This window comes from Panthera uncia, chromosome D4, assembly GCF_023721935.1.
Source record: "Panthera uncia isolate 11264 chromosome D4, Puncia_PCG_1.0, whole genome shotgun sequence".
Lineage (NCBI taxonomy): Eukaryota > Metazoa > Chordata > Mammalia > Carnivora > Felidae > Panthera > Panthera uncia.
This window is the reverse complement of record NC_064807.1, coordinates 14713642-14735354: the sequence shown is the minus strand read 5'-3', so window position 1 is coordinate 14735354 and position 21713 is coordinate 14713642. Positions and strand designations below refer to the sequence as shown.

General features: G+C 41.5%; 1 protein-coding gene across 1 annotated transcript in view; it reads right to left on the bottom strand.

Annotated features, from left to right (window-relative positions):
- The window catches only part of TMC1 (transmembrane channel like 1), a 199198-nt gene that overhangs the window by 23727 nt on the left and 153758 nt on the right, over positions 1-21713 (bottom strand). The window contains exons 8-13 of the mRNA XM_049632694.1: positions 19731-19873; positions 15389-15533; positions 14586-14780; positions 11688-11867; positions 11400-11561; positions 4444-4572 (exon numbers count right to left, since the gene is read on the bottom strand). Coding sequence (XP_049488651.1) covers positions 4444-4572; positions 11400-11561; positions 11688-11867; positions 14586-14780; positions 15389-15533; positions 19731-19873 — 954 coding nt within the window. The remainder of the gene's footprint in view (positions 1-4443; positions 4573-11399; positions 11562-11687; positions 11868-14585; positions 14781-15388; positions 15534-19730; positions 19874-21713) is intronic.

The following is a 21713-nucleotide window of genomic DNA, read 5'->3' as shown; positions in this document are numbered from 1 at the left end:
CATGTCATAGATTGGCTCATGAATTCATCATGACTTGACAGAGTCCTTGAAATTTCTAGGGTTAAGCATTACAGTGAAAATTTAACATGACAGAAATCTGGTTGATGGCTTTGATGCTGATTCAACTGAGTTTGAGTCCTAGTTCCACCAATGATTAGGGATATGTCTTTGAGAAAATTATGAAACATCCTCTAAGGCTTATTTACTGTAAAGTCGGGGAAAAAAGGAGCTACCTCATAGCATTGCTGGTATGAATACATGCAATAATATGTGTAAAGTATTTTGTAGAAGTTCTGACATATAATAAGAACTACATAAGATATACTATACTATGGAGTCCACTTTTATGATCTGTCATACATATGCCTCTCATTGATTAATAATCTTGAACCCCTTCATCAGATCTCAGGGAAACCTCTTATATTTTCCATTTACGTAAATTTAACAAGGACCACCTCAAAAATGTAACTTGAAACAAGATGCTGAGGTTTCATTTGATTGACCATGTTCTAATACCATGCTGTGTATTCAGTTCTATTTCTTCTTGCATACCTGTTACCTTTTTTATTGATGAATAGCAAAGGTAATGTCAACACAAGCTAAACTGAAAATAAAGGCATTCTGTGTTGAACTGTTGCAGGAAACCCAAAGAGTTTACATGAGGCTTTAGGGCAGTTGTGCCAAACCTGGGGGGGCTAAAATCCCTCCTGGGAGAAACCATTCCACGTCCTATGAGTCAGTGAACACTTCGGAAACATTGAAAATTGTCTGCTCTGCTTGGAGAAGCCTTGGAAAACATTAACTTACATTACGTGCTCTAACAGCCTACCATTAGCCAGTAATTTTCGCAGCTCAGCTCATCTTTATAGGTTTGTTGTGATAATACTTCGGTCATAAATTTATAACTGGAGAACCATATGGGGTCGCTTTTCATTCAAGTTACTCTGATACGACCAGTATATACCATTCAGCATACTTAACACAATGGCTGTGTCCTGCCCTTGTTTATTCCCTGGCGGCCACACAAGCCTAGGCAACTCACTTTGATTCATAAGCTCTCAATTTTCAGGTGTGAAACAAAGGATGTATGACTGATTGTGTCAATATTCCGCCAGACATTAACATTCTGTGGCTCTCTGGAGCTGAGGCTGGAGTCCACAGAGTTTAGTCGTTACAGAAGCTGTGTAATAAAAGTGACTGAAAATTTGTGCTGAGATTGGAGCCTGTTTAAGATTCTCTTTCTCTCCCTCTGCCCCTCTCCCCAGCTCGGATGCTGTCTCTCTTGCTCTCTCTCAAATTAAAAAAAAAAAAATGATAATAATTTTTTTTTAAATAGAATAAATAAAAGTGAATGAATTTTTTAAATTCTACATTCTCTAGGACTGGGCAATTCAATGTAGAGAAATTTCTGTTAAGGAAACAATCTGTGCCTACCATTATAACTTCTCTGTGAGCATATTTATCTACATGCCTATAAATAAACGTAACCATAATATTTATTACCATAACTAAAAATTAGATAAAGTTTAACTGACACCCAATAAAAATTTAATCAATGCTGGGCCCTGTCTTACGTTGGTCCCTCCACTGAGAACCCTTGCTTCCACTGGACCTTTGAAATTCTGAGGCTTTCTCAAGACCGGCTCAAGGCCCTCTTCCTACAACACGCCTTTGCATTTCTGATCTCTCTCTGTCCCTCTTCCTCTCTCTCTTTCTCTTTCTCCCTCTCTTTCTGTTTCTCTCTTTCCTTTCCTCCCTCTCTCCCTTTCTCCCTCCCTCCATCCACCCCCAAAGTCATGCAACCATTGGTTTCTTCTGTGGCATTTATATTTTCTGCTCTGTACTAATAACAAGAACTTGGGGGATCAAAGGGCAGTAAAGAGTGTGCGGGCCGGGGGATGCAAATTCCATCTGCCGCCAGGCAGTGGCTTCTCACTGCAGCCAATTTCTGCCGTGCGGGAATGTGGATCTAATGTTGCCAGCCTTCCCAATATGTCACGAAAAGCAAGAGATCCATATTTTTTTTAAATATAAAACTTCCAGTTGTAAAATATGAGCTCATTAAAAAATAAATAAATAAATAAAAACCAAACCAACAAACAAAAACACTCTGTAGACAAGAGAAAAATACATATATCGGAAAGCTGAATCGAGGCATCTAGCCCAAGTGTGCAACCTCTCCTTAGGCTTACATCTTCTACATCTCTGTACCCCTATCACCCAGCACAGAGGTTTGCTCGTACCGATTTGCACCTGGTAAGCACTCAACCGTGTACCCTCTCTACGTGATGGGCCAATGATAGTAGGATCCACATCGAATTTCCACCATCCACCCTTTACTGTTGAAAACTTGTTTGGATATTGGGCTTCTTTCTAAAGAGCCTTCCAAAAGTAACATGGGAACAAAGTCTCTGTGACCTAAGACAGGAACTCGTCTTTTTTCCTGTACTTTGTACTAACCCAAGAGCACCGTCAGCACTCAATAAATAATAAATTACAGTCATTTAATTACAGCTTTTATGCATCCAGGTCATGTTTTATTGACTTCATATTTGAAGCAAAATTTTCTAGCACTTAAGAAGAAAGCAGTAAGGGATAAAAGGCAAGCATAAGCCAAGCAATGGCCTAAGAAAAGAATGGCAATTTTTACGTCGGCCTCAGAAGAGCTGAATCAGACAGGGAAAATAGAAATGAAACCAAGCCAGCTGAATACCTCATAGCAGGGAATGGGAAAACAATACAACAGCATCCTGGATCCATAGCATTACCTCACTGGAGTTCACCAAAGAGCATTACCTAACCACTTCTGGCCCGTCCCAGAGGCACTTTCAGTGAGGGTGGCAGAGATGACCTAATCATCAAAGGTACAATCTCAAAGTCAGAGAGCCACGCTGAGGATCCAGGCTGGTGTCCTGGAAACCGTTCTGAGTATAGGATTTGTCCGGAGACTAGAGGGCACGGGACTGAGGAGAGGGCGGCGGAAAAGGAGACCCCTCCTCCAACAAGGGGAGAAACAGCACTGGCTCCGTAATACGAAGCCAGAACTGACCCCGTGGGCACGTCCATGGAAGCAGGCAGAATTCTGTCAACAGGTGGCGTTGCCTTGATGGTGTTAGAAAGCAGAGGTTCGACACTGACGTTGACACTGACGTCTGGTCGACATATGATGCCTGCCATGTGACAAGCATAGTTCTAAGCCGAGAGGTCAAAGCTTCTGTTTTTACAGGGCTCTCATTCAAACTGTGAGAGATAGGTTATAAGGTTGTTTTTAAAAGGAAATGTCAGATAGTTATACATCCTATGAAGAAAATTAAGCAGGGTGTTGAGACAGAGTGCCTGGTAGGCTCTGTTAGATGGGAAGGTCAGAGAACAGCTCAAAGTAGGTGACATAGTAGCTGAGTCCTTAATGACAAGAAGGCATCAACCGCACCAAATTCTAGGAATCTGCACCCTACAGGGAAAAACAGCTAGAGCAAATGCAAGGATCATCTTGTGTTTGAGCATAAGAGAGAATTCCGAAGTGTACGGACTTTAAAGCAAGAACAAAATTGGTAGAAGACGAGGTCAGAGAGAAATAAGAAACAGATCCCATAAGGTATCGAAGGCCTTGGAAAGGGATTTGGAATCCATTTTAAGTACTTACAAGCCATTGGAGGATCTAAAGCAAGTGATTACAGTCAACCCTTCAGGTCATAGTTCCCAAGATGACTGTTACACTTGCAAAAGAGGGACAGCGGTCACCTGACAAGGTGGTAGACCAAGAGTGATGTGTGCCCTGCTGCTGCCCTTGAACTTTGCGGGGGGCACCTGGGGTTTAGCATAGAGGGTGAGCTGGGGAGGGAGTCAGAGAAACTTGCACTGTTGTCGTGGGGCAGGAAATCATCTTGCCAGAGTTCAGAGCTCAGGTTCACCACTCGCCAAAGCAATATCAGCACCCTGGGCCTTCCTTGAAACTTCCACATCTCCCTGCTCGTGTCTCTGCTGAGCTCTCATTACCCCGCGAGCTTTATGAAATTAGCACCATATTTGCTGAATTCTTTTATCCCTCAATGCACTGCACAGTACTGTCCAGGACTCTGTTTCGTAGAAACAAAGGAATTGACAGAATGTGCAGTTGATACACCCATCTCGCCCTGCTTCTAGAAATGTCGGCAAGCTTCAAGGGGAGGGGGCTGCCTATGGGTCCCAGATCGATTGAGTTCACCACATTCACGGAAAGGTTGAGCTCCGCTGCTTTAGCCATCCGGGCTAATTTTACCAGAATGTCCGAAATCATGACACTCCTGTCTGAAACCCTTCTGAATCAGAACTGTATTCCCTGGTCTTCATTATTAATGTCTTACAGGTGGCCCCACCTTCTAAAGTCTTTTTCTTGCATTGTGTGTGCAAATGATAATCCACAAAGGAATAATCTGATAAGAGAAAAGTGAATATCATACTTACATATCCATATTCCAAATCCCAGCACCAACAGTAATTGCAAAACCTCACAAAACATGCCCTGAGAAAGTCCCCAACGAGGATTGTGACATAAGTGGTCAGAACATCAGAAACGGTCAGCCGCACAAATTCCTGTTGGGATATTAGCCAGATTAAAATGAGCATTTCTCCTTTCAAATGGCCCTAGTGTCAACATCAGGTTTGTTCTGCTTCTGCATAGTATTAGCTTAGAAACCACAATGAAAAGTTAAAAAAAAAAAAAAAAAAAAAAAAAAGGCCTATCTAGCAAGTGAAGACTATTTCACCCTTATTTTCTTAGTCTAAAAATAATTGTCTCAACATTCCAAAGCCACGGTATCGAAAGTCTTCTTACTGGGAAACTTTTATAGGTATGACATAAGAAAACCAGGAATATATTGACCACATGTTAGTTTAAGACTTTAATCTAGCAAACAGCAATATTTATCGAGTTAAAAAGACACACTGGGAAAAGTACTGGCAGCAAATGTGACACAGGATTAGTTTGTCTAATGTGTTAAAAATGTTTATAAGTCAGGGGCACCTGGGTGGCTGAGTTAAGCATGCAAACTCCTGGTCTCTCGATCTCTGCTCGGGTCATGATCTCACAGTTTGTGGGATGGAACCCCGCGTCAGGCCCTGCACTGACAATGAGGAGCCTGCTTGGGATTCTCTCCCCCCCCCCCCCCCCCCCCCCCGCCCCCGTCGCTTGTCTGCTAGCTTTCTCTTTCTCTCAAAATAAATAAATAAACATTTAAAGATAAGATAAGATAAGATAAGATAATTAGTGAGAAAGAATTTTCTCATGGGGCAAAGGATGATTTGAATAGCAGTCATTAGGTGAATTTCCAGCCTCACACGTCAGAGCTATGCTTCCCGAAAATTGTGTACCACCTCCAGGATTCTTGGTATGTCCAAGTACCATACGGAATAGAATTTATCTCCTATTTCTTTTAACTTTAATATCCCTTGTTCTTAAAAGATAACTACTACTCTTTTAAACATAATCTGCCATAAGTTGTAGTTAACTACAATACGGATGGAACACAAGCAAAAACTATGATATTAAACACTTTAAAACTTAGTGTTAGTTTTCACCACCAGCAATGCCTGTGACAAGGGCCTGGAGGCCAGCAGTATATTTTGGGAAGTGTTGTGAGAGAACAGGAGTGGAGGTTGGGAAGAATGAAACAGAAGGAAGGAGAGCTTTGGCCCAAGAGCATGTTAAAATCTGTCACGTGAGTCTTACCCTGGTGGGCACCCACCTGGAAGCCTTGAAAGCCATATAGAATAAGCCTCCGAATTGTCCGTGCCAGAGACAGAAGGGAGACATATTGAACCGGCACCTAGTCAAGGGTGGCCCCACGTGCAATGATCACCCCACCCCGTGACAGCACAGAAACTTGGAGGGTGATGCAGACGGCTGAGTTGAAATGCTACCAGGTAACCGGGACGCACAGCTGTTTGGGGCAGCAAGAGCCGGAGTAAAAAGTGGACCAAGAGAGCGTGGGGTCCCTGCACGCTCTGGAAGTTTCTGTATAATCCGACTGCTGTGTAGCTCCCCATATGCTTCTGGTATTGCTTTTTGCCTCTTCTTCACTCCAGCCCCACTGGCTTTCCTTGAGAGCCTCAGTCTCCATACTTCTTCAGACCACAGGGCCTTTGCATGTGGTCCTCACGCCACTCAGTCATTCTCACTTCACTTCTTGACTCAGTTTACACACCAACTCATACACATCACTACAGCATCCCTGAGTGGGGAGAGTTTCACAAGGGCAAGCCTCTCTGTATGGGGAGAGTTTCACTCCCCTCGGTGACAAGGGCAAGCCTCTCTGTACAAAGTTCTCAGATTCCTTGCATTTCATCGTCACCCTTGTAAATTCACAAATTTGGCAAAATTATTCAAGAACATAGTTTTCACAAGGGCAAGGAACCAGCCCACCTTTATGCCCAATGTACCCCTAGTGTCCAGCACGATGCCTGCTTCTCAGCGGCTGCTCGATAAATACAGAATGAATGATTGGGTGATAGTAAATTCCTGCAGTTATTTCTGGCCACAACTTTTCCCTTCCCTGTTCTGATTCTCCTTTTCATTCCCCAACCAATTTGAGTTCAGGCTCCAATGACTAGTATCAATCAGAGGTAGGCGATGAGGGATATTGTTTTGGCTTGCACTGCCAGCTCAGGAGGGCCTCCTCAGGTAAGAGAAAATTTCAGAGCGGTTTTGAAGTTCCTACATGTTCCTAAACACCCTCACCCAATAACTGAAGTCCTACTGTTCCTGAGCAGCGTTCTGTCACCTAAAATACCGGAAGTGCCCGGGTGGCTCAGTCGGTTAAGTGTCCAACTCTTGATTTTGGCTCAGGTCATGATCTCACAGTTCGTGGGTTCAGCCCTGCATTGGGCTCTGCGCTGACAGGGTAGAGGCTGCTTGGGATTCTCTCTCTTCCTTTCTCTGCCCCTTTTTTCTCTCTCTCTCTTTCTCTCTCAAAAATAAATAAATAAACATTAAAAAATGTACCAGAAAAAGATCCAAACATTATACCGAGACATAAGAATATTTATTCACCAACCATTAGAAGAAAACAATGCTTGGGGCGCCTGGGCAGCTCAGCCAGTTAAGGGTCTGACTTCGGTTCGGGTCATGATCTCACGGTCCGTGAGTTCCGTGAGTTCGAGCCCCGTGTCGGGCTCTGTGCTGACAGCTCAGGGCCTGCAGCCTGCTTCAGATTCTGTATCTCCCTCTCACTGCCCCACCCCTGCTTGCGATTTGTCTCTCTCTGTCTCTCAAAACTGAATAAACATCAAAAAAAAAAAACCCCAAACAATGCTTTATAAGGGAATCCCCCAAACAGTGGCTCAGCTCACCTCAGGGGCACGTCCAATCCCAGTTGTAGCGTGTTAGTCAGGATGGGAGCACACTCTCCACACAGGGGCCCCGTTGAGCACCACACCTCACACCTCACAACTTAACACTCAGTCAGTTAAAATGTCTAGGCAGCTTTGATCAGTAAACCTAAGAGTCATGAGTAGATAACAGGAACACCATAGACAAGGGGCATCACAGAGGACCACAGACTCTAGAACTCTAGACATCCCATAGTAGGACGTTGGAGAGTATGTGTTGATGTTAATTATGTTCCTAGGGACAATTCAGCACTATGGGTAAGGATGCAAACTCTACCCAGACTATATGGGTTAAACGTGGGCTCCCGTCATTGACGTCGTTTAAGAGCTTGAGCAAATTATTTTACTTTTTTGGGTCCCAGTCTCCTTAACTATAAAATAGAGATAATAGAGATAATATGATTTATCTCAAAGGATACTTTCAAAATCCAAGGAGACAGCGCTGAGCACATCAGAGCCATTCAATAAATGCCAGACCTTGCTGTTGTTACATTTAGCTGTTGGCTGCTTTCTCCTTCCCCAAAATCCAGACCTCAGTATATAGCTTCAAAGAGCAGTCTCCCAAGGAGGGCTTTGCTGCTTACCCATCAAATACTATTGGAAATGGGACTAAGTGGCTACATCTTGAGATTCCCTGGAGGGATAAAGGAGCCACCAAATGATCTCATATCCAAACTCAAAGACAGGTTTGAGTCTTACATCATCTTTAAGGAAACAAAGCAGAGGGGATCCATGGAGGAAAAGAGGAAACATCTGGAATGTTCTGACGGAAAAAAGAATGAGACTTTGGGGTGTGTCCCCAACATTACATGCAAAGTAGATGCCTCTACTATTTCCCCTGGAGTCACTATTTTTAAGTAGTTAAAAGAAATGTTTCTAGGTGCATGGATAGAGACATTGATCTCATAAAGACCAGACTTTCCAGACTTTTCACGGTTTTTATGTTCCTTGTGTTCTCTTTGTCCCCATGGACTCTACCTCCCTCATCAATAGTCTGTTCAGAACCACAACCTCATGGGCCAGCTCCTGCAGACTTTCCCTCAAGTGCTGAAGGTCCTCTTTAGAGAAAGGAAGGTGAACGAGAAGGCGGCAGTAAGGCAATATAATGAAGCATGAAGATGGGATTTTTTTTTTATTTTTTTTAATATTTATTTATTTCTGAGACAGAGACAGAGCATGAGCAGGGGAGGGACAGAGAGAGAGGGAGACACAGAATCAGAAGCAGGCTCCAGGCTCTGAGCTGTCAGTACAGAGCCCGACGCGTGGCTCGAACTCACAAACCGTGAGATCATGACCTGAGCCGAAGTCGGTCGCTCAACTGATTGAGCCACCCAGGCGCCCCAAGATGGGATTTTTTTAAAAAGATCAAGACAAGTAGCATGGTCCCCAGAAGAGTGAGACAAATGACTTTTCCTTTATTTCAAGTCAGTCTGTGAGGAACTATTGCAGAATCTTCTGCATAATCAGAGACATAAGTAGCCTCCTAGATTGCATTGGCATTCCTACCTAATTAATCACTTTCTCTTCCCCGGAAGTGAGAAGCCTCAATCGTATTCTTTTTTTAATGTTTATTTACTTAATTTTGAGAGAGAGAGAGAGAGAGAGCGTGTGTTCATGCACAAGAGGCGCAAAAGCAGGGGGGAAAGAGAGAGAGAGAAGGAGAGAGAGAGAGAGAGAGAGAGAGAATCCAGAATAGGCTCCAGGCTGTCAGTGCAGAGCCCATTCTGGACTCCATCTCATGGGAACCATGAGATCATGACCTGAGCTGAAGTCAACAGTCAGATGCTTAACCAACTGAGCTACGCAGGCACCCCGCCTCAATTTTATTCTTTACAGTTCGTTCTATCAAGACTGTTAAAGGGTAAATTTCTTAGTCCACATGCCAGTCTGCGTTCTGGGATATATAAAAGAAAACACTTCCAGCTCCTTGAGTTTGTGCAAGAAACTTATTTTCCCAAGTCTTTCATTTCTTTCAACTTTAGCTGAAGAGTCAAGGAGCAGTGTCCACGTGATAAGATTTGTGTTAAGCGCCGTGACCAGACTTCGCTTCAAGACCCTTGGAATCCAGAAACCTGTGTACTGCTGTGTATTCATTTCCCATTGCTGCCATGACAAATTAACCACAAACTTAGTGGCCTAAGAGAACACAGATTTATTTTCTTATAGTTCTGGAGGTCAGAGGTCTAAAATCAAGGTGTGGGCAGCAGGAAGGAGTCTGTTTCCCCTCCTTGTTCTGCTTCTGGAGGCTGCCTGCATTCTTGGGCTCAGAGCCCCCTCTCTCCATCATTAAAGTACATCTCTCCAAACTCTTCCATGGTCATATCTGGTTTTTCTGACTTTGACCCTTTTGTCTCCGCTTGCGATTTCATCAGGTCCATCCACATAATCCAGGATAATTTTCTTATTCCAAAACTCATCACTTAATCACATCAGCAAAGTCCATTTTACCGTGTAAGGTAATATAGTCATAAAGACTCCAGTGGTTAAGATACAGACGTCTTTGAAGGTCCACGATCCCATCTACCCACACCTCGGATCACCACGCCTCTCTACTAAGTAAAGGCAACCTCCACTTCACTTCACTCCATTTCATCTCATTTCATTCCATACATAATATGTGCTATAAACATGTATGGAATGTGCACATCTAAGAATTGAGTATTTAATAAAATGTAACTGGAAAGGGAGTTTATCTGGCCCCCTGAAACCTTAAAAATAAAATAAAATAAAATCCTTAATCATGCCATACTTTTTGGACACAGTCTTCGAGGATGTGTGTCTAGCATCATACACATTTTTCTTAATTTTTTTTCCCCCACAATTGAAATCACAGTTGATTGGCTTAAGTCTGACGAGCATCTAATTGAGCATGAGGGTATCTAATGATATCCACTTTTGTTTATTTTTTTAATTAATTATTTATTTTTAATGTTTTATTTATTTTTGAGACAGAGACAGAGTGCGAGTGACGGAGGGGCAGAAAGAAAGGGAGACACAGAATCCGAAGCAGGCTCCAGGCTCTGAGCTGTCAGCAGACCCCCACGTGGGGCTCGAACCCACGAACCACGAGATCACCACCTGAGCCAAAATCAGAGGCTAAACCGAAAGAGCGACCCAGAGGCCCCTACCCACATATGTTTAAATTATATTAGCTTTATAAGGTTAACACTAACTTTTAATTTTTCCTTTTATATTTCCAAAAATAAGTACACAGCAAAAAAGGGCTCAAATAATTCCACAAGACCATGTTACTGCTGAAACTGAACTCTGGTCCAACAGGCAGGCAGACTCATGATGACATATTTAAAAATACCTCTTCATCATCCATGAACCAAAGCCCAAAATCGGTTTATGAAATTCACATTAAAATTAAAGGCTTTTCAAAGTAAAAAATGGATCTGCATAGAAGTAAGACATGTGCAATAGTTTATCGTTCTTGCTTTTGCTTCGTGTGGTTTCCTCCATTGGACAGAAAACCATGTGATGCGTGACTTCTTTTCTCTGGTAAAATAACAGTAGTGTTGGACTGGGGCCATTTACATAATTATCATGAAAGCAACTAGCCTAAAATAGCATTTCCTTTAATACTTAAGGGACAAGTATCTGACAAAAGTGGACATTCCTGAAATGAGTATTAGTGTGTGCTCCCAAAAGAATCTTTTTTCATGGAAAACAAGTAATGATAGGTAGAGTTCCATTTAAATATTCACCTGAGCCCGTATCCAAATCTAGGTGCTTTATTATGACACAAATGGAAAATAAACATCTCCTCACACCACTTAAAAATATCCTTTCTTTATACACAACTGTAAAAAAAGGTGTAAAAGTAGTACTTACCTCAAAAATGGCTGTGAGGACTGCATGAGCTAATAGATATGAAACTCACAACCAGCACGTGGTAAGCATTCGATAAAGCTTAGGTATTTTTTTTTTTATTAAGCAATGAAAACGATAGGCCACACTTATGAAAAGGAATAATTGATCTTCTCTTTTTTAAGCCATTAATTGTCATCCACTTGTGTTTGTGACATTACCTGTCCCACCATTGTTTCCCAGCAGGGTCCTCGAGGTACATCTGCAGGGTGCACGAAAAAAGGTGGTCCAGTGCTATTTCCAGAGAGTGATGCATTATAGGCCTTGATCATGTTGGCTTCCCAGAGGGTAATATTGGCCTTTACCAGCTTCTCTTCTTCAATCTTGGGAGCAAAGTGATGCACACAAAAATGGAGACAACACAGATTTCAAAGGCATTTGTAGCAATCCGGAGACAGGGAATTGTAATAACACCCTGATGCCAAGAACAATCCAGATACAAGACTCACCTTGTTGTTAATCTCATCCATCAACGCAAGAATAAATACGTACAAGTTGCCTAAGAGTAGAGCAAAAATGCGTCCCAGTAGCCATTTCAGAGCAATTAGAGGATGGTAGTCTTCCAGTTCAGCAAATAAGTCAAACAGGGTTGGACAGAACATCCCCAGGAGGGACATGACCATGTTCATCTACAATGAGACACAATGAATCAACTGAGTTAATGGTATTTTTAAAAATATTATTGCTTTCCTCCAGAATTTTGCAAGATTTCAGCTAGGTTTCCTTTATCTTTTATAAGATTAAAGAAGATTATCTTATGCATCTTTAAATTTTGATCTTCATAAAACAACAAAGACATTATTCAGCCCCCATTCTCCAGATGTACTTGTGTATGAGCTTGTGTATGTGCCAGTAATAATAGTCTGTTTCCTGGTATAATGAGGGAAGTAATTTACATCACACTCTATCCAAAGAACACAAATTGTTCTGCCTGAGAACTGATTCTGACATGGTGATACACTTTGCAACAAGATTTCCAAAGGAAATGGAAAATGGTCTGCTCAAGGAATGAGGTCCAAACTGGAGCTACTCATTTGACAATTACCAGTTTATGGGCTGGTTCAATCAGTTAGAATGAATGAGCTCCCTGAGATGGGCTCAAGACTAAATACTGAATTCTGGGGAATACATAATATTAGGAGCAAAAAAAAAAAAAAAAAAAAAAAAGGTACTGGGTTTATCTAAGAAAACAGGACATACAGAGAAACAAAAGGAGAACACTTGACACGATGTTATCACAGCCAAGGTAGGAAAGTTGCAGAACTGGTTTATAATCCCTGTGTGTGTATGTGTGTGTGTGTGTGTGTGTGTGTGTGTGTGGGAGTGTATGAGAAAGAGAGAAAATATATGAAAAGTAGCAAATGTCTGACACCCTTACAATTGCCATATGAGGCTAAATTAAATCAGGGAAAAGAATCCAGAGCATGTACCACTTTTTTGATGAGGAAAAAGCCTCCTTAAATGAAAAAAAGATTTCTGGTAAACCTTGGCAATGGTCTTTCCCAAATACCTGCTTCAGGACTATCACCACTAAACATTTCCTATTTCCCACTTCTTGACTCTTATGTTTTCAAAGATTGTAACTACCAGACTGTATTTATAGTATTTTTAAAAAAGTATTTATTTATTTTTGAGACAGGGAGGGGCAGAGAGAGAAGAAGACACAGAATATGAAGCAGGCTCCAGGCTCTGAGCTGTCAGCACAGAGCCCGACGTGGGGCTCGAACTCATGAACCATGCGATCCTGACCTGGGCTGAAGTCAGACACTTAACTGACTGAGCCACCCAGGTGCCCTACTACCAGACTGTATTTAGAAAATAATTGTCAATGTGGTTTTTCCCATTTGTATTAAGAACATTATAGGAGCATGACCATGAGGAGCATGATATCATTTCAGCCTAAAGTAAAAACTTGGTAGACCCCGTGCTACCTGTTACAAGGTCAATTTAAATCCTGTTTCAGCAAATTAATCCCCATTACTACCTTGGCTGGCCCTGAGGACTTTAGGGGTAAAATGGCTGTTAAACAGACTCTTACACAAAGTGACCCTTCTAATGAAGGTCATTGGCTATGACCTTTACTGTGGTTCATTTATACAAAAATATGATCAAATATGAACCATGGACCAAAGTGGCATGATAATTTTGCCTGTGATAGCAACTATCACAACCATAAGAAGAAACTTTGACAGCAAGCTTAATAAATGCTTTGAGGTTCTCCTCTGTTTTAAATAAATAAAATCACTCTACCTAAAGAAGTTTGTACAGTTATAGTCTCTTAAATGTATGGTCTCCCATCTCCAGGGCTACCAGTTCTGAAATACCTAGAACGTTTTGGAACCTTTTTTTGTAAATAGGCTATCTTATATCTTGTCCAAGTATTTCTTTCTAGGAAATACTATGCTTTCTTAATCTTTTTGGTCTCCCAGGCTTTGTAGAAGTTTTGGTGTGGGAAGTCTACACTTCCAACAGCCTAAATCTATATATGTTTTGAAAATGCCCAAGTTTCAAATGATGCCGCATCATATTCCAGAACATTTTATGAAAGGGAACAGGCCCTAGCAGCAACACATAACCAGTGATTACCTTATTCTCAACATCTAAATTTCCTTATTCTAAATGTCTGACCTCCTTCCTGTGGCCCGCTAAATGGGTAGATATCCTGAAGATAAATCACAGGCATATTTAATTCCAGGCAAAGAGCTGGCCCTCCTTACTTGAATATCTTTTGAAGGGGGAGGAAATAAGGCAAGGGGAGGAGAAGGTGCTAAATGTGAGGTTAGGCTGCTAGGGAAAACCAGAGAGAATTCCAGATTTGCGCAAGGTGCGGGAGGCAATCTGAATGTTTCCAATGAGCTAAACATAGGAACCACGGGCTCTATCATTGCTGCTTCAAAGAATTCAAGCAATAATTGGATCTTTCAGAGACAGGTGCAGAGTCAACAGAGAAAGAAACATGGAGTCATGGAAGGACGTTGGCCTTGAAATAAAGATTCCTAAGTTTTAAGTCACTCTTCTCCATGGTTCTGTGACCTTGAACACATCTCCTCCTCTCCTGACACTCATTAACCACATCTGTAAAATGTACTGGTGGGAATGTATGTGTTCTAATATCTCTCCCAACTCTAACTTTCCACAAAGTCACAAAACGCAAAACAGCAGACAGTAGACAGATTTGGAAATAAGGCTGGAATAGAGTGAAAATGCGTGACAGGGCTATTTAACTGTAGGGCAGAGTGGAGAAGACAGGTAAATGATGGCCTTATTTAATGTTCCACCATAGAAACATAACCCACACAATCTCAAATGTCAGGTTCTAAGCACATAAAAAGCATGCAGAGACGAACTTCATTCTTTTCCCACCACCCAAGGGTGTCAGGATCTTGCTGTGCAAATTCCTGGGATCGCTTCACAGCCCAAAAGATGAGGTATCCACTCCCTCCAAGTGTTAGAAACACGAAGAAGTTAGCAAGAAACCTCAGGAATCTGATCAAGTGGACGTTTTCTTCTACTTGGGCTGCTCTCTCCTCTATGATAGCTTCCTGTACCCAAGCAAAACAGAAAAAGAAAGATGTGTCCGAGTTACAAAAAAGTATCATAATCTCAGAAAATATTCTGCAAACATCAAAACATGAGAAATGAAAATCTTTGCTCTACCTGGGATTCCACAAACCAGGTGAATATCACCGGCAAGTGAGGACAAGTGAGAGAATGAACAACGAATTCTTACAAACTCTGATTGGTCTAATGCTGAAATAACCTTCTTTCTAAATTATTTTCCAATAACGTGTTTTTAAAGCTACAAAAATAATACTTCAGAGTCGTTTTAAATATCGAGCTAATCTATTCCTGTAAATAATTATGAGCATCGTCTATTATTTAAACTATCTGATTCTGATTACTAACGGTCTCCTGTTTCAAGTCAATGGCATTGTTTTTATTACCAAATTTAGAGAAGAAATCGTGCCATCGTGGATCATCAGATATTTTCCAATCCCAATCAGAACAATGCCCGGATCCTGCTAGGCTGAAATAATGAGTTGCTCTTTCTTTTAATTGTCAGGATATTTCGTTCACTAAACCATACAGAGTGGCTCCAGTTTTACTCTTAGAAATACAGAGGAGTGGCTCTTGAAGTTGATGTGTTTACCTTAAAGTTCATGGTGATGGAATTGAATTTGTTGTCTGCTGTTTCTGGATTGCCAATCAGGTAGTCCCAGCTGGTGAATACCTTCCAGCTGAAGTTGAAGGTGTTGTCATCACCACCCCCATCGTCCCCGATATTTTTGGTCATCCTGTAAAAACAGGGAGTTTAATCCAGCCCCCAAAATACACACAGAAAGGGAGAGGGTGGGCAGTGGTAAAATCCTAGTTATAGGGAAACTGGAGAAGCAATATCCCAAAAGCATGTATTTTCAAATGAAGTTTGCTCATATCACCAGAAAATCAGTTTATTTTTAAATTTTGGTTTTGCTTTACTTTTCAAAACTGTTCATTTTCCAGGACTTTCAGGATCAAAAGACTATGAAGCATTGATGATTTTAACAATTAAGCAGATTTTATAAAAATATATATATTTCTCTTGTTTTCCTCCACTGTTTTCATAGTATCTTATACTTCGTTCTTAATCCTCTGTGGGATAAAGATCTCTTTAGAAATCTGATGAAAATCAATGGGTCCCTCCCCCAGGGTGGGGGTGGGCAGGGGCAGGTGGAGGTGGGAATATGTGTAGACTCAAACTGCTCTACCCAGTTTTAACTTATTTCCAGATCCCCCTGAAGCTAGGGATGAGCTAACCCAGGGCACAGCAGCTCCTGCATGGATCCAATTCCCCCCCAGAATCTCTTCCCAAAGAACAGATGGAATGCATGAAATTTCTCCATACTATACAACTCTTGAACAAAAATCAAAATTCTTATACACACACACACACACACACACACACACACAATTCTTATACAACCTTAGTGCCAACTTGTTACGTATATTCTAATCTATGTATTCTAGTATATATAAATCACTGATTGGAATATATATATATATTTTTTTTCTTTGTGTGGTTTTTGTTTTGTTGTGTTTTGTTTTATTTTTTCTTGGAGAACTTTAAATGCATTTACTTACAGTTTATTTCAGTGGTTAGAGATCTATATTCCACTCACTCCACTTCCTTTTTTCCCCTTATTACTATAAATAGCAAAATTAAAATTTCATGTGATACATATTATAAAATGATCCCAGAAGGTTTTGGTTTTGTGAATGTTATAGTGATATAGAACCAAAAAGGAAAGAAACACAATGACATAAAGCTGACATGATAGGAAGACAGGCATCTCTGAGGTCACCCACATTCAGCTCCCCTTCTTTTTAAAAAAGTTTTTAATGTTTATTTATTTTTGAGAGAGAGACAGTGAAAGGGAGGGCAGAGAGAGAGAGAGAGAGGGAGACACAGAATCCAAAACAGGCTCCAGGCTGTCAGCACAGAGCCCGACCTGGGGCTCGAACCCATGAACTATGGGATCATGATCTGAGCCAAAGTTGAACACCCAACTGACTGAGCTACCCAGGCGCCCCTCAGCTACCCTTCTTAGAGAGGTTTATATATTTTAAATGAGTTAATGTGTTATAAAAAAACCTGAAAACAATTATCCTTTTCATCAGTCTATCACTTTATCCTTTGAAATTGTGTTTTGCACATTACCATATTTGTCCGTTCTCAAAAACTGGGCAAAAGGTCAAGGTAGTTAGTATTATTCTTTTTTCACAGATGGGGAAGCTAAGGGTTTACATTATGAAGTGATTTGCTGGACGTTATTCAGCAGTTAACCACAGAGGGAGGTCAAAGGCTTAGGTTCTCTGATGTCCCTCTGGTGCCCAAGCTAGGACTCCAAGAGATCCGTCGAATCACATAAAATGCTTTTTTGAAGGTCAAAAGGTGTTGAAATCAAAGATTCCCAATGGTTTAACCTAGAGAGAAAATTATTTGTTTGATTAATATGCCACTATCCATTTTTGTGCTGTCGCTGAGGAAAGGGCAGGGCCTCAAGTAAACATTTAAGTTTTGAATGGAGCTTCACTGGCAAAATTGTGTAGCTGAGACAGCCTTCCAGATAAGGGAGCGTGAGCTGCACCAACAAATCGGGAACACGTAGTGTGCGGGAATCGACAAGAAAGGGAGTGGGATGCTGAAAGGAGTAAGGAAAGATCCCAAAGACAAACTGCTTATAGCATATTTTTGTTGAGAGGCAACCCAGATATCTATACAACGTTCCATGGACAGCTCTATCCCTTGCCCGTAGAGGGAAAAAGTGTACATACCTATGAAAATTCTTCCCTTTTCAAGAAAGCTATAGTTTTGAACTACTGTTTCTATGAGAAGCAACCTTAACCTATCATTGGCTTTTCTGAGAGGTTGTATCTTTTTTTTTTTTTTTTTTTTTAGAGAGAGGGAGGGAGGGCACAAGTGAGTGAGGGGCAGAGAGAGAGAGAGAAAGAGAGAGAGAAAGAGAGAGAAAGAGAAACCCAGGAAGGACAGAGAGAGAAGCAGAGTTCACCTGAAGTGGGGCTCAAGCTCATCCAATGTGGGACTTGAACTCACAAGCCATGAGACCATGACCTGAGCCAAAGTCAAATGTTTAATGACTGAACGCCCCAGGTGCCCCTTTGTGAGGCACCCCCTTTGTGAGAGGTTGTAGAAAGTAACTGTTGCTGTAATGCCTTTGTCCAGGGTTTTATACTGGACTTCCTGCATTGGACAAGTTTATATCTCTGTTTACATGCTGAGGTTACTTGGTCATTTTGTGGATGTATATAAAGGTTTTTAATAAATCAAATAAATGCTCCCTAAATCCTAAGCCAACAGGGTCACTACAAGGTAGCCTCTGCTAAAATGAAAAGTCAGGAAGGGAAAGGGGATTGAAAGGCAGGTAGGAAGCAACTCTCTAGAAGCTCACAGGATAAGCCCATTACAGATGAGGGGGGGGGGAATTATAGTAAGCACTATACTATACTAAAAAGCATGGATTACATTCTTGAGAAAGAAGAAATTGAGGCAAATATTTGACTGCAAAGGATAACATATATATTATATCCATAGATATAATATATATGTTAACTGTATATTGGCCACAACCTGTTTTTTCCTTAGTTTACAGACTGTTACTTCAACTGAGCATCACAAGAGCAAGAACTTTATTTTGCTCACCATTAAATCCTCAGGCACTGAGTAGCTCCCTCTACCCAGATTGCCCGTAACAATTGCTCAATTTTTAAATAACTGAATAAATACATGAATTGTGATTTGGGAAATCAAGTTAGTAATTGACTGAAGGACCAACATAGAAACAATACTCCTGAGATCTCTGGAATGTAACTGGCGCCCCTGATTTTAATTTTTCCAAATCAGAATGGTTAAAAGACCAGAAATAGCACAGATTTTGGAATGTGGTAACACTTTATTAGGTAGACAGACACCTTATACTTAGGATCTCTGATTGCATTTGGACAGGTAGATCAATATTTGGAAGTGAGGTCTACATTAAGGCTTTCTTGAAGTCCTCTCAGGACTTGAAAACTAAATAGGAATGGTGTTCTCCAGTGGAACCAGTAAGTTTGACAGACAAGGCACAAAGCGTGTCACGGACCGTTCCAGAGAGCTCCTGCACCGGGTGACATGGACCCTCAGGCAGAGGTCCTTTCCTGCAATGAAACAAAAGGCCAGTTCACCTTGTTCATGGTCAAATAAAAGGGCCGGGACATTAACTGAGATGTCTTGAGACTTCTAAGCTAGCTCAGAGAATTAGTCGGAGGGTTACATAGATGGCTCAAAGCCCCAGATGGCTGTAGTCGGTTTCTGCAATGTTTGAACAGGGTGTTACACATATATTGCAGGCAGGGGAGGAAATGAATGGCATCATTATCACTTCTCCAATGAAAGTCTTCTCCATGCTCTAATAAATGTTCTTCCAAGATAAACCATGATTCTACAGTTCATCATGATGGTCGCATTGGGCCCCTTCGTTTTTGCTGTCTTACACAACTGATTTTTTTTGGTTGAATGACTATTCTGTTTTTGTTTCGTTTTGTTTTGTTTAATGAACAGAGAACAACGATTTCTGCCTATTGAGCTGATTCTGCAACGTGCAAACTTCTCTGCGCACAAAAACAGGGGCCAGCAGCTGTTTCCCTGTCTTGCTTGCAACATTGATCCATACCTTGAAGTCCAAAGAGGCAATCTCTTCAAAAGATGCTTAAACGCAGGGTAGGTGTGCAACCCCGTGAGGTGATCCAAAGGCCTGTACTTGAGTTCACCCCTTTTGTTCTGGGGATGTCATAGTCTAACAGTAGCGTCGATATTAAAACTACATTTTATCTCTTACCGACTCAATATCCTCTAGGTATAAAACAGAATAAGAATTATATCCAATTCTGAAATTAATTCTTCCCTTTGATTCTAGACATCATTGCTTGCTTCCCAAGAGACCAATAAAACTTACGCTTTAAGGACAACCAGAAAGCTGTATCCAATGCTCATGATCCCCACCAGAAAATAGGAGAGCGGCAGCCTGAAATTCATCCATCCAATTGTTCGTTTATTGTCATAATAGCCATAAAAGAGGATGGAATATTGCGCCAAGCCCTAAAATCCAACAACAAAGCCACTTAGCAGATGTTATGAAGAACAACTCAAAGAAAAAAAGATCGACTTTTAAGAGAAACAGCAAAATGGCATGAATTTTCCAACTTGGGAGTTGAGCCCTATTGTTTTTGCCTCGTAGAGCAAATGTCTCCACTGCCACGTTGATTGGCAAGGCTCTTGATTTACTCGAGGTTCAGGGACTTCTAAATAGGCCAAATTTTTAACCGAATACAGGCTTGCTCAGCTGTGGAGCCATTACCGTGAAATGCCCATTGATTGAAACATCAAAACACACTTCATGGTGTCATTAGATTTCCAACGTGAGGAGCCTGCTGCACATTTGGGGAGGATCTGAGATGTGCTTCTTCAAAGTGTGGTGGCAGGTGTCCACTTCCAGTCACCTGAGCCACAGTTAGATTGCTTCTTCTTGAACTACAGAGGCGGTTGAATGGCTCAGCTCACACTAAGCAAAACTGTAAAGCAGGTGAGATGTCATGGGAACCGATCTGCATAGCCTTGTACGCATCAAGACCATGAGAGCATTCTTCCATAGCAAGCATGTTCAGTCACGCCAAGCCATGCTCTCTCCTTACGATTATCCGCCAGATAATTGGAATCGCCATCTCCCAAGGCTACCTGAGTGACCCTCTTTCTACTCAGAACATTGGCATATTCTGATGCTCTTTCTTTTATCATGATGTTCATCTTTCTCTCCTCGAATTCACTGTGTTTTTCACTCCCAGCTTTGAAGCGTGTTTCTGTATCACTGCATATACACTTCCCCAGCTTCCTTCTAACTTCTGTGGCAAGAAGTTAAAATTACTATGCTTTGTGAAGTGAGACAGTAATCACTTGCCAGAGGCTTCCTCTGGAGATCAAGTGAGTCACCCTTGAACCTTGGAAAGTCCAACTGGCTACCTTTAACATCATTTATCCGCAGCCAGGGACTTGAAAGCCCATTACTGAAGAAGACAGGAGAAGTGGGGAACAAGGGTGGAAGAGGAGGAGGAGGAAATCCCCTGGATGCCAATTCCCAGAGGAAGATTGAAGAGAAGCCATTTAGAAAATTGCCTTAAACGAAGATCGTGCCTGGCTCAAAACAGAGGCCAACAAAGATCTGGAATAATGATTGCTTTCAAAATTTGCAGCAAGTCTACGTCTCAATACTGTGTAAGAATTAGCAGGAAAAAAAATAGGAAAAAATAAAAATAGGAAAAAAATAGCCAAAAAATCTCAGAGGAGCTCATGAGTTTCCAAGAGGGTCAGCATGGAATGAGAGAGATGTAGGTAAAAACTGAAGGACTTCCCTGCACCACCCCTGCCTGTTGTCTGAATTTTTTCAGCTCAAGAAAAAAGAAATCTGACCCAAAAGAAAATCTGGGACTAAAGAACTAGTAGAAACCTAGGGGAGCCTGGGTGGCTCTGTCGGTTCAGCATCCAACTGTGGCTCAGGTCATGATCTCATGGTTCATGAGTTCAAGCCCTGCATCAGGCTCTATGTTGACACTCGGAACCTGGAGCTTGCTTCGGATTCTGTGTCTCCCTCTCTGCTCTTCCCCCGCTCGCGCTGTGTCTCTCTCTCTCAAAAATAAATAAACATTAAAAAAAAATTGTTTGAATAATAATAAAAAAAAGAACCAGTAGAAACCTCAAATTGAGGAAGCAAATGGGCTAATCTCTGCCCAAGATAAGAAACCACATAGAGAGGGACAGATCAACTGCCCAAGACCCAGAAATAAGGCCAGGAAAATAATCACTGGCAGGATCTCTGCACCTCGTTCAATGATATCTTTTTGTTTCATACCCATCTAGTTCAGGGCTCTGCTTCCTCTCAACTATT